At 38.0% G+C, this 14,216-nt stretch overlaps 1 protein-coding gene across 4 annotated transcripts; it reads right to left on the bottom strand.

Moving 5' to 3' along the window:
- Positions 1-1,009: 1,009 nt before the first annotated feature.
- On the bottom strand, positions 1,010-13,586 carry smad4a (SMAD family member 4a). 4 transcript variants are annotated; one of them, XM_053515624.1, is made up of 12 exons: positions 13,260-13,586; positions 11,020-11,372; positions 10,351-10,519; positions 10,223-10,252; positions 7,138-7,347; positions 6,705-6,827; positions 6,350-6,457; positions 6,209-6,259; positions 4,989-5,172; positions 3,895-4,063; positions 3,519-3,657; positions 1,010-3,061 (listed from the first exon to the last, which is right to left on the bottom strand). In XM_053515624.1, the coding sequence occupies exons 2-12, from the start codon at positions 11,257-11,259 to the stop codon at positions 2,850-2,852; spliced, it is 1,635 nt and encodes a 544-aa protein (XP_053371599.1). In that variant the 5' UTR covers positions 11,260-11,372; positions 13,260-13,586; the 3' UTR covers positions 1,010-2,849. The 4 variants fall into 4 exon arrangements, with proteins under 4 accessions (XP_053371599.1, XP_053371597.1, XP_053371598.1 ...); XM_053515622.1 differs by having other exon boundaries at positions 10,345-10,519; XM_053515623.1 differs by having other exon boundaries at positions 10,345-10,519; positions 13,541-13,571.
- Between the last annotated feature and the right edge of the window lie 630 nt (positions 13,587-14,216).

Raw genomic sequence — 14,216 nt, forward strand, 5'->3', positions numbered from 1 at the left:
CCTTCCTGACAGCTTGGACCAGTCTCTGACCTCTCGCATAATTCCCACTCAATCACCTTTTCCTGACTCTGTGCAAACTCTACAGCATATCAGATGGTAAAGTCTTAACAATGCTCAAGTAATTTTTCCCAATCTGATCTATGAACATGAATAAAACCTAAATAACTGAAGCTTTTCACCTGCCTCTTGCTTGGCTGACAGAGATAGCTAAATTAATGAACATTAAACTGGGCAAATCTAGTATTTGACTAAACAATGAGCAAAGCTAAATTTGTTGTATCACAAGGAAAAAGATATTCGTACAGCGGTACCACAGCATACCAATTTAATCCGTACTGGTGGCGAGTTCTTAAGGTGAAATTTCGCTACAATATAAATGGCTACTCAGATCATGTACTTCGATTTAAACTGCATAAGTACTTATTTATTTTTGTAATTACACATTTTCCCATAGGAAATAATGTAGATGCAGATAATCCGTTCCAGCCACCCAAAATACCAATTTCCAACACTATAATTATATTTTTGTGTATAAAATCAATCAAAACACTTGATATGGAAATTAAGTCAAATATAAAATAGAAACCTCATTTAACCTTAATTTATGATTTCTCTTGGCACAGGCAGCTTAAAAAAAAAAAAAAAAAGAATCGCCTAATTTTTGCTACCGGTCTTGCTAACATTCTTGAAACCCATGGTGCTATATCTTCACTAAATCTTGTGCACAGTACAAAAAGGAAACCACAAAAAAGTTAACTCGATTCGTCTGGTTTAGCAGCTCGGTCGCACATGTGGCGAAAAAGCTTCATATAGCGGAAATTCATATGCCAATGGTACCACTGTACCTGACAAGTCACCGGGGGTTCACTTCAAAATCTTACATAGAAGAAATTTAATATCTTATGACCAAACCAAAAAGGGTGTCTATAAATCTTTGTATAACAAGAAGTGTGTGGAACCAAACCAAAGTAGTTGATTTGAATGACAAAAACACACGAGACAGCAGAAAATTGTTCAACATTCTACTTTGAAATATATTTCAGTTAACTGATAAAATCGATTATCTACCTGAAAGAGCAAGTGTTCCTATGGAAACTGCAATGCCCTTTCTCTTTTCAATACAAATTGCTATAGAAGATATTAGGCTGCATATCGTAAAAGTAGCAAAAGGAAACATTCTAGGTAAAGCCCGGTGAGACGGACCATTCCAAAAGGATTGTCTTAATTCAGTCTGTTTTTACTTAAAGCAAAAGGGAAAAAAAATCCAGGACAAACAGGCTTTAGGTAATACTGATGTAATACTCTGTTCTCTCATTTTATATGGCTTCGTGGTCACATAGAAAACCTGTACATTCTAATTAAAACATCAATGAGATTTATTCACTGGATAGGATAGGAATTTTAAAAGATGAATTTAGAGAGAGACAGGTATTTTTTGAGGCTTGCTTCAAGGCAAAGAAATTTGAAACCATAAGCCCTTTCAACATGCATTTACACAAACATCCGACAGGAGTATGGGTATCTCAAAAAACAAAACAAAAAGAAAAATAATATTGGGTCATGAAGCTGTGGAAAAAAACATTATGAGGGTTTAATGTCCCAATCATAAAACATTAACGTGTCACGGGTTGTAAGAGCATGGTTGTGCTAAATTTTAGAAGAGAAAGAAATTTAGGAAAGGAGATGGAAAAAAATAATAAAGTGCTATATTAACTGCTAATGATTTAGCTAAAGAAAAAAAAAAATATTGCCCCCTGTACAAATAAATTTTACCCTGACTATTTTAACTGCTTTATTTTGCAAAGTATGCATTTATCTCTTTCCTATATAAATTACTTATCTCCTGCCTGTAATTCGATCTGTTTACTTTAGCAAATAACTGCTTACAATCTCTTTACTGATCTCCAACAGGAAAAAATATATAATTATAAATGCTACATGGTTTAATAAGCTATGGGATGGCTCAAGTTATGAAACAGCAGTTAAAGATGCAGTCTGCTGCCAAAACGTTCAAACGTTACAGACCTGTATTTTCTTTTACAATATTTTCGAAAAGCTGCAACTTGTCAGTGTTTTAGGCTTTTGCTTACTCGTGTGAATTTAACTCTTAAAAAGGTAGAGGGGGGGGGGGTCTTGGTTTGGGGGAAGGAAGACAGATAAAAGTAAAAAAACAAAAAGGCAGAGATTTACAAACTGCAAAGAAGGAAAAAAAAAAACCTAAGTGGTTTTATAATGGTTAATATGCAAAGCCCAGTTCCTGCACTATATTAATACACAGGTCAGTAACTTCATCATAGACCAATGCAGTAATTCTTTAAACATTCCCCTGCAAAGAAGTGATTAGTTTCTTGTAGCACAGACATGCACAAAATGTCCCTGAACATATTTATGCGTTGCAGATTGTGGAAACTACATCCATGAGTTCGCGAAAAACACCTTGAGCAATGATACAGAGAAGCAGTTAGATCCATTATTCACTTCCTGGTGTATTATGTCTTCATATGAAGATCGTAAACCGTGTTCTTTTTCAATTTAATTCCTTGTTTCTTAATACATTTTGTGCACCATTGCTGGAGCCTTGAGAAAAACAATAAGGTGTTTGGATGAAATCATGGAGCATCTTTCCACTGTTACTACTTATTCAAAAGTCAGACTTGTGTTTTGCCAACATCCTTGAACTTGCCTTTTGTTTAACAAAAGGCTTAGAGTCAGCCTTCAACTCATCCAAGCTGTCGCACAGTTCATCGGCATTAGTTACCTGATTGTGGAAAAAAACAAAACCTCGCTCAGTTCAGTGCGTGGCTTTAACAGGGTGAGAGAGAGAGGGGGGGGAGGAGAGAATGTTGCGCTCAGTCCAGCGGTTGTGGGTCAGCTATGGGCATGGTGTGCAGCACCTCGTCCAGGAGCTGCAGAGCCCGGTGCAGGTGGATCTCGATCCAGCATGGTGTCTCCTTAATGCTCTGTCTTGGGTAATCGGGACCCCAACCTTTCACAAAGCTCATGCGCAGGATGCACAGCCTGCGCAGGTCATCCACACCGATGCCAGCGGCTGCAGACAGACCTGAAGCAGAGCATGGTACGCAGTTATGCATGCATCAAAATTAACATGAACGATTTCGAACATAATTATGATTGGAAAAAAGTGTCAGTGTGCACTTTGCTGTTTTGGCATTTCAGGTGAAAAAATATCCAAAAATCACATTCAAAACAAATGCAAAATAGTTAAGACAGGTGAGGAAAGAAAACAATTTTCAAATTTGGATAAGTATGACTGATATCACACTGGAAACATGAAACAGGTGTGGGAAAACTCCTTTTTAATACATACAATTACAAAGTGAATGACAGTTTGTGTGCGAGCAATAGTGCTAATAATTAAAGAACTGCTTTATGTAACAATTTAATAAGAGGAAGATGAGCATGCAGGGTCTGCCAACCAAGCTTTTTTTATTTTCATACATATATGTTACCAAGCTTTACCTTATAACCATTTTAGAGAATCTGGGGTTGTGACTTACTGATTGCAGGGGCAATGCCGCCCACAGATCCAGGCCCAGGGATGTTTCCAGCCACCGCCGCTGCCTGAGCAGCAGCCGCTGCCTGAGCCGTAGCTGCCTGCTGCTGCATCTGCCGGTGGCACTGACGCAGGTCAAACACCTGTATAAGAAAATCAAGGTAATAAAGCAGTGGCCTAACTATTGAGCTGCTAGAAATGTTTTACCCAAGTCATTTTCCACATCTGTTTAATAAACAAGAGATTATTAAAGAGACTTATTATAATGAGATGAATGCCACTCATCACAGACAAATAAACGAATCTGAGGTTAAACATCCCTAATGAGTTGATGTTTAAAAACAAACAGGATACCAGTGTACAAAACAATTCGACCTCACCTTGATGTACGCACTCGGGTAGATCTTATGCACGGCGTCTCCGGGGGCACGTCCAGCCTCTCGATCCAAGTAGTAGCTCTGCACAAAGACAGCGTGGTCGCTGAGGCAGCGCACCCACACATCACCTTCGCCCTTACACTCCAGCTGGACGCCCTTACCAATGTGCAGTCTAGAAAGAAGAAATTTGTCTTGAACCTTTGTTACCTCCTGCTCAGGTCAAAACAGCGCATCTACATTTTTCAGTGTGGTAGAACAAACTTGATTTGTACAACATGAATGATGACGATGACACTAATCCTGGTGATTAACTGCACATCTCTTCCAATTACAAAGTCTCATCCACAACTTAAAAACATATCGGACTTGTTCGTAATTTGTCCGGAACTTGTTTGTAAGTCCGACAAAGTCCCCAAACTACCATTATGTGACCAAAAACCATAATTGCATGTAAGGAAATTAATCTCACAAATGCAACAAGTGTTGTCTTTGCATCTTTAAATGGTGGGGGGAATTCTGGAGGCTATTGAGTTGTTTTCCACTGCATTGGACTGTGAACTCTGTTTTGTTGAGGATTTTCTGAAATTAGGATTATTTACCATTAGGACAGCTTTACAGGACAGCCATTTTTTATTATCATGCTCCCGGACTAATTAATTGAAGCTGGTGAGACCGATTCATTTCTCCTGCACCTCCACACATACAATATACCAGACTTTAGACATTTTTTACACTCACACTGAAAATATTGTATATAGTTGTATCTGGTGCATTTTTGTACAATATATGTGAGCTACTTCTGTGATAGAACCAGAAGTAGAACCGCGGTTCGTTCGTATCTGCAGAAATTCTTAACTCGAATGTTCCTCATAATTTGGAAACTACCTGTATTTAAATTCTTCTCTGGTTTGTTTCTTGCTAACATGAATAACTTGTATTCTAAATCGCCAAAGAGGGAGACTAAATCAGCCAGAAGTACTTACAATTAAAACAAACATTTCACCAACCTGATAATGAATGGTCAAGAGAACTTTGCAAAACAAATGATAGTTGGTGTGTTTGAAAGTTAAAACAACAATAATAAACATTACTCAGACCTTGCTCTTTCAATGGCCTCGGTTCTGTGCACATTGCTTAGCTGGCCCAGACAAAAGCGGTCTCCTCCTGATGGGTCCACATAGCCATCCACGGTCACAATAGGGCAGTTTGAGGGAACCTTAAAGGTCTCGCCGACCTGAACGTCCATCTCAAAATAGGCAATGGAGCACCAGTAATCAGGAGCTGGGCAAATTTATAAAAAAGAAAAGAAAAGAATATCAACTCAATATAAATATAACAAACGAGAGTGACTGAACTTAAATAACCAGGGATATGTTTTACTTCTACTTCCAGGGGTTTTACATTACTTGTGGAATAAATCCATTTAATATTACAGAACAATCACAGTAAGGACTGGACTGAGATACCTGAAATTTGATTCCAGTTCAGAGTGGCATGATGTGATTATTCCTTAATCATCCTGATTTAGCTCGGTCATTGATTTCTATAGCTTACATTATGCCTTTTTCCTAGTTCATCAATCATGAAAAAATCTTGCATTCAAATAGAGTAAAACATTGGATTGCAAGTAACTTAGTTTGTGAGTGTTTTTCAAGACGAGCAAAAATTTCTAACAAATTTTGATTTTGAAAAACTTGATGAACAAGTGAGGTTTTGCACCACGAGCAGTATGTACACACTTTGTCTCTCCCTCATATTCTTCACACCAGCCACCGTTCTTTTCTAAGATAAAGAGCAAGTTAATTTGTTTTCATATTACTTTACGTATTAATAATTTTAATATCAATATTTTTTGGTTGTGGAACAATCATAGTTTTCATTATTTCTTATTGGGAAATTCACTTTGATATACAAGTGCTTCGAATTACGACCATGGTTCTCACAATCCAAGGTTTTTCTTCATTAGAATAATTTTTTTTGTTAAAGCATAATCTCTCTAATCAATAGAAAAAAAGAAACTATTACAAATTAAATTAAACTAAATAGAACTATTATAATGTTAACCATTCTCAGGTTATTTTTCAGCTTATACTGAAGGAAAAAAAAAAAATGGTATGCTACTCCTAAATCTGAATAAATTAATGTTGCAAGCATATCCTATGTATGTTTTTTTTTTTTTTTTATATGTATTACAATAAAAATCTCTGGTAAGAGTGGATTACTTTACTCAACCCCTTTTCATAGTGCATAAAGCCAGACTATCTAACGTGTTGAACACTACAACAAAAAAAAGTAAACGTTTACTGGAAATGCTTACCTGGGTGGTTTGAAATAGGTGGCTGAAATGCTATTTCATTGTGTACAGGCCCTTGGGGGGAAGAAAGAAAAAATATATAAACAGGGCTGAGCTGGAGATCCACTAGATCACCATCATCTGGATTACTAAATCTGGACTTACAGTAGTGTGCTGGATGGTGCATGGGTGGATGATGCTGTATATGGCCATTTTGTTGTGGAGGCACACTGGGAGTAAAACTGCTGCTTCTTGTCCAAGTAGAAGTTGCATCTAAAAAGCAGAGGTGAAACAAAAATACTCTTTGAAAAAGCAGAATTTTCTCCAGCATGTGAGTTTTTCAGCTACCTAAGTCACCAGGAAAATCAAAATGAAATTTTAATTATAAATAAATTAACAAATAAAGAGAACAAGCTTTTGATTGTGTATAAAGCAGAGGAGAGGAAATACAGGGACACTGGTATACGGAGAAGCTCGTAAAGGAGATGCTGAAAAGCTTTCTGTTCGGGAAAACGCTTACTGTGGTGATAAGTGGAGGAGTTGCCTGGGGGGAAGCCATTCTGCTGCGTCCCCTGCCCTGTCCCAGAAGCAATCTGTAGCAGACCCTCGCTGCTACGGCTCCCTGAGAGAATACTGGGCTGAGCTGAGGAAAGAGAGTGGGATTTTATTTCTTGTTTATGGTTTAGGCCCAAGAAAGATGTCTCAATAAGTCGCAAGTAGTAGAAAACAACTAAAATATAAACAAAAAAATAAATAAATAAATAAAAAACCCACACACACAAGGCAAGACCAAGAACCCCATCCATCCTAATAAGAAAGCTTTTCAGCATGACCTCCACCCCTCAGTGCGTGGGAGGAGCCAAAACAACAAAACGAGAAATGTAAAAAAAAAAAAAAAGGAGAAAAGGAAGTGAGAAGCACCCAATACGAGGTGTCAAATACAAGATTCTTACTTGAGGACCCAACTGGGATACTGGAGAAGGCAGAAGTGGAGGCAGAGCTGCTCCCTTCTGCGGAGGGGAGTAGGGTGGGACTACTGAAGGCTGGCTCTGGCATGGGTCTGGTAGGAGGATGCTGGATAGTCTGGATGTGACCCTCAGAACTGGGTAAAGATGATGGGCAATCATAGTCATACTCATCTTTCACCATGAGGCCAGAGGAACCTGGAATGTATACAGACATGTGCTGTTAATACAGCTTTCATTTATAATTAGGGACTAATCATTTTGATTCATACACATTTCATACAAACTTCCATTATTTCTTTTGATTGTGTAAAGCTGTTTTGCGACAATGACAATTGTTAAAAATGCTATACAAAAAAATTAAAATTGAATTAGGGATGATGAGGCACGATTCTTGTCAAAATATGAACTGCAATTTTTCTCCATTATAATTGAGATCATGATTCAATAACAATTCTTTTTCCTTTAGTCTCTTTTTTTTTTATTTTAGAACACTTAACGTTAATAAATTAAATGTTGTTCAACATAAATTTAAAAAAATTATATTTATGACAAAATATTAATAAACCACCTGTGCTTTTTGAACACAGCAATCGGATATCATTGTATGGGTTAGTTTATTACATTATTTTTATCAGTGCAAATATGTAAACATTAAATTAAGTACATTTATAGTTTGCAGTGTATAATTTATTGTTGTCAAAGACTGTTCATCAATCATAGCATCCTTCTAGAACATATCTCTGTAGCTTTCGCTCTGATCTCAAAGCCTTTGCGTAACAGCTAGAATCAAACTAAGTAAATTATATTCCAATTCGAATTGGACATAAATGTCTCTGATCAGACACTCAATCATCGACTATACCGCTTTATGCCGTATTCAGGGTTGCAGGGGCCTGGAGTCTATCCCAGGAGACTTAGGGCACGAGGCAGGGTAAACCCTGGGCAGGGTGCCAATCCACCACAGGGCACACACACACACATTACAGGCAATTTGGGAATGCCAATCAGCGTAATCTGCAAGTATTTGGACGGTGGGAGGAAACTGGTGTAACCCGGAGTAAACCCATCAAGCACAGGGACACTGCAAACTCCATGCACACAGAGACGAGAATGGAGGCTGGCCGGGAATTGAACCCGGACCCTGGAGGTGCAAGGTGACAGTGCTAACTATTACTCCGCCTCTGATCAGACATTAGTACATATTTTTGTTTCTAGTGTGTGTGTGTCTATTAGGTATTTTTTCCATATGGTGATGTATGCAACGCATGCAAAGAGTCACGCAAGAACAAAACAAAAAAATGTAACAGCTTGTATTGTCCCTCCTTTAGCCTCTAATTGGCTGGAATTGAGCTTGCACAGGAGAGAAAGTGAAAATATATTTTAAACATCCCTGAGTAAGAGTTTGACCATACAAATGAGAGTTTAAAAAAGCAAAAATAAAATCAAAGCACAAAACACTTATGCTCAGTTTTTCGCCAGGATAATGATGTCATACTGTTTCAACTCAAAGCATAAACATAAACTGACCAGTCTGTTTAAATCTGCTTCCGTGTTACACTTCACATGAAGGAATGAGGACGCAAGATGAGAGAAGTGATAGAGTTGTATGACTGAATCATTCCGGCCTGACTGGTGACTTCATAGTGTTTTGTTTTACACTGCGTGTTACCAGCGAGCATGACTGATATAGCATCTAAGATTGTTGTCAAGTAAATAAGTGAATGCTGAATGCAGAGAAATACACGCAACTGAATCGCCATCATTCAGAAATTAAATCACATGTATATACAGTGAGGTCAATAAGTATTTGATCTAAATTGGGTCTACAATTTTCACAAAAGGTGCATTTCCACTGTGAGAGACCAAATCTAAAAAGAAAAATCCGGACATCACATTGTATGATTTTTTTAACAATTTATTTGTGAATTACTGTGTTAAATAATTGTTTGATCACTTGCTTATCAGCCAGATTTCTGACCCTTAAAGACCAGTTATTTTGTTTTTAAATAGTCCAGCTACACTCTGCTCATAATTCTAAATGAGTAGCACCTGTTTGAGGTCGTTAGCCGTCATAAAGACACCCACAATTAGCCAAAGTCTAAGTAGATACATGGGGTATCAATGATGATGAGAATGGTGAAGAATTAGCCCAGAACTACACGAGAGAAGCTGGTCAATGCTGTGTAGAGAGCTGGGACCATCATTTCCAAGGCTACTGTCAGTAATACACTAAGACGTCATGGTTTAAAATCTTGTATTACACGGAAGGTTCCCCTGCTTAAATCAACCCATTTCCAGGCCCGTTCAAAGTTTGCCAGTGACCATCTGGATGATCCAGAGAAGTCATGGGAGAAAGTCCTGTGGTCAGATGAGACCAACATAGAACTTTTTGGTCTCAACTCCATTCGCCGTGTTTGGAGGAAGAAGAATAATGAGTATCATCCCAATAATACCATACCTACAGTGAAGTATGGGACTGGAAGCATCATGCTCTGGGGGTGTTTTCCTGCACAGGGGACAGGACGACTGCACTGTATTAAGGAGAGGATGAACAGGGCCATGTATTGTGACATATTGGGCAAAAACCTCCTTCCTTCAGGCAGAGCATTAAAGATGGGTTTTGGCTGGATCTTCCAACATAACAATGACCCAGAGCACACAGCCAGGAAAACCAAGAAGTGGCTCCGTAAGAAATATATGGACTATTTAAAAGCAAAATAACAGGTCTTTGAGAGTCGGAAATCTGGCAGATAAGCAAGTGATCAAATACTTATTTGACACAAATAAATTGTTAAAAAATCATATAATGTGATTTCCGGATTTTTCTTTTCAGATTCTGTCTCTCACAGTGGAATTGCACCGATGCGGAAAATTGTAGACCCCTCCATGATTTCTAAGTAAGAGAACTTGCAAAATCACAGGGTGATCAAATACTTATTGACCTCACTGTATGAATCAAGATTATGATTTATTATTTTATTAATTGAACAGCAATCTTTCCACACAATAAAACTCCATTAAAAAGTGAACCATGAAATAATATAAACTTTCAAATAAAATGTAGACTCACCAGTACCCGAGAGAGTAAGTCCAGACAGATCTGTGTAAGAGAAACACAACGAATGAGCCCAACACACGTATAGCACAGACACCAGACCACGGCATGGCTAAGGCGTGAAACCTCTGACTGACCTATACCTGGTGAAACCACCCGCTCGTAGTGGTAAGGGTTCACGCAGACGCTGTCACACTTCAGGTCGAAGGCGAACTGGCAGTATTTGACGTGCTTCAACTCATTCTTGTGGAGGTCGGGCCACCGCCACAGACGGGCGTAGATCACGTGAGGGAAACCTTTACGTCCAGCCACCTTAAAGACAATAGAGAAGTCACTTGAGCTTGTAATTTAATACTTTGGAGCAACAGAAGGACAGAGTAAACACAGATATAGAATTACAAGACGCATGTGTTTTAGTATGCTCTGGACAAAAAGACCGATATTTTGTTATGGGGGGAAAAATGGTAAGTTTATTGTACATCACAATTTCTTTTTTTTTTTTGTGTGTGTTTTCTAAAGACACCAGCTAGGCTGCTACATGGTACAACATAAATTACATGGACAGAGAAAATACATTTGCTACACTATATTGACTATAAACATTTAAGCAAAACACTATGCAAGGATCTTTGTCTTTCTTGGTTATGTTTTATTTATACATAAACCATCAGACCCTTGGCTTGAACAGCTACAAACAATTTAGGAAAAGCCATTTGATCTTTGAATTGCCCAAAAGATTTTTTAATCAGACAATAAACCCAGAACCTATGCATCACCCCATAATGGTGGGGTCATCATGCAGTGCAGCTGACCTGAAGTCTGCCATCCAGAGTGCGCTGGATAGTCACACACTTGCTGGGATGAGCCCCGTTGGTGGTGATGGCTGTGATGAGTGAGTCAAGTTCATCCTTCTTCTCTTTTAGTTTTTTCACCAGGCTCTCAATGGCTCGCTTGGCAAAGGTCTCACTCTCGCCGCCCTGCCTGTGGCACATCAGGCTGTGCACGATGCTCAGGCAGGCATCGTTACTGGTCGGCGTGTTTGTGATCGACATCCTGACTGACTTCTGTAGTCTCTGCGCCTTTTATTTAAAAAATAAAGTCTCGCCAGACCTTCAGAGACAAAAACTCATCAACAGTGTCCTGGTGCATCCATTCAATTTCTGACCTGCAAGAAACTTAAATTAATATACTGATAACTGTAGCACAAAAAGTAAAAATAACAAGACACCACTGAGATTTTGCCTAGATTGATCAGCATGCTTTGCACTTCATGAAAATGGTAACTGATGTGACATGGAAGGGGGAAAAAAAAAATAAATAAATCCATCCTGAACCTCATGCATGGAAACATTTATAATTAAACTGCGAACATCCTTCTTCAATTAAATTTTATTGTCAATGTTAAAAATAAAGTATAAATAACAAGGAGATATCATTAGGCATCATCTTCCTGGCATGTAATAAAGTGCAACAGCAGGTGCTTGTCTATTTTTATTTTGGTTAAAATGTTCCTAAATTGAATAAATTGTTGTTTAACTATCTGACACTGTTATACTGATTTATGCTGCTTTTGCATAAAGGGGGGGGGGGGGGAATGCCCCTTCAACTACCTTCAAATACCATTTGTAGGTCTGGCAACCTCTGCTAACTTGTTACCAAAACACAAAAATGTTTATACACGCATAATGTTTATATACGCACAAGATGACAATCACATAATTCTGAATTCTATCCGAGATATAATCGAATGCAGCATTGCTCCCCTGCCTCACCTCTACCTCGAGAATGCACCACAGACAACAAAACAGTGACACTTTATTCTTTATTCCTTTCCATCTTTCTCAAGTACACATTCTCTCTCTACACCAGGAATCACTAAAGAGTGATCATTTCACTATTCTACTGACGCTTTTCTGATAAACCAGAACAATTAATATACCAGTAATCTAGCTTTTATTTAACTTTCTCGGGGTGGGCGCAGCATACGCATCACTCAACGAGGTGTGTTGAGTATGGAATGTGGGCCATGAAAATTTAACCTTTAAAGATGAACGGACAGATAAAAATATGTTTACTCTTACTTAAAACCAGTTCGCCTTATAAGTTCTGAATCTGTGGCAATTACAAATTAATCACTACATAAACTTTGTTTTTGTATTACGTACAAATACAAGAAAATACAAAAAGCCATGAAAAGATCAGACTGTACACGTTAACGTTACTACAAACTGGCCTTTTTGTATTATCGAAATGCTATGGACGTTTTAAAATGCTCGTTTTTATAGACTTACAATGACTATGTATATGTAGAGATCTAAATCCTAACACAAACATGAAATTTTAGACCATAGCTCAAAAATATACAGTATGTGTTTATTGACCTCTGAAGCTTAGTTACATTTTAGTAAACACTGCTTAAACAAATTCTCATTAACATGAGATTGCTGGGGGAAAAATACGATCTGACTGCAAAGTAGAGTTTAATATTAAACGCGTGTAATGCGTTTCAAGGTGGAGTTTTGAGTTGATTTAATATCGTGAAATACCGCGATATTTTTAGACTCGGAATATCGTGAAAAGTTCAGACCGCTACACCAAACAGGGATGTACAAGTCATAACACAGATTAGTTTAACTGAGATGAAATTAACAAATATTTGTGTGGCTTTATAAGTTTGATTATTCTTCTAACGTTAAAGTGACTTTTTGCTTAGAAAAATCCAGAAATAAATTGAACACATTTCTCTAGAACGTTCGTGTAGAATAGATAACATTTACGTCCTTAAAACTACCAATTAAATCCCTACGGAAATATTAAAATGAGCCCCTTATAGGATAACTTAAAATATTTACAACATTGTCCATCCAAAATAATCTCAGTTTCCACAAACACTCGCTGCTAGCTATCCGCCCACAGTGCTAACTGCTTGTAGCTAGCTAGCAAAGCGTTAGCTAACGTCAATTAGCTGAGCCGTTACACAAACTTTATCAAAGTAATATTCCTTAACACAATAAACCGTAATAAATGTTTATTGTTAAGTCAGTAACGTTACCTTGATACTCTGCTGCTGAGTGAGAAACAAGTTAGCTGGCTAGGCTCAACTAAGCTAAGCTGGGCTAGGCTACGCTAGGCTAGGCTATGCTAAGCTGGATCCGTCCACTCTTTCTCGCTCTCTCCAGTTAGAGGTAAACCCCAAACACGTCGTCTAAACGAAACGCGGCCTACATTTGCCTCAGAAATAAATCCCGAATATGTATAAAATAATATTAATAATAAAACTATATGAGTCTCAAGGGAAAACCATATTTCACTTCTGAACAAAAATAAACACACAAGCCTCGGCGCTCGTGCACCATCTTACGCCCAGCAGCTGCTTTGATTTTTCCTTAGCAATATGGCGAATTGCGCATGCGCACACAAGACTGGAAAAAAAAAAACTAGCTGTTGAGTGAAGAATCATAACGCTGTTGATCGCTAGAGGGCGGTCGTGTTATAGCGCATTAAAAAAAATAATATCAATTGCATGAAGTCTTGGTTCTAAAAGTGGGTTCTTATGTAGGAAATATACATATAAATATAAAATAATGCAAGGATTATACAATTTCATATAAGTGACAAAGAAAGAACTTGAGAAATTGAAATTATATCAATAGATATATTTGAGTGAGCACTATTTACATTTACTCTGAACCTCACTCAATTATTGCCTATACCACTTTTTCCTGTTTACTACAGGATAAAGGCAGGGTACACACACACACACACACACACACACACAAACTATAGGGTGCCTAATCTGCATGTCCTCTGACTGTGGGAGGAAAACTGGAGAAAACCCACCAAGCACAAAGAGAACATGCAAACTCCACACACACAGAGTTTGAGGTGGGAATCGAACCCAAACCCTGGATGTGCAAGGTGACAGTGCTAACTACTACACCACCATGCCACTTAATCTAAACCTAAATAACCTAAAAGAACAGTAGGCCTATAAATGATGTTAACGTGA

The sequence above is a fragment of the Clarias gariepinus genome, chromosome 17, assembly GCF_024256425.1.
Source record: "Clarias gariepinus isolate MV-2021 ecotype Netherlands chromosome 17, CGAR_prim_01v2, whole genome shotgun sequence".
In the NCBI taxonomy this organism is placed as follows: Eukaryota; Metazoa; Chordata; class Actinopteri; order Siluriformes; family Clariidae; genus Clarias; species Clarias gariepinus.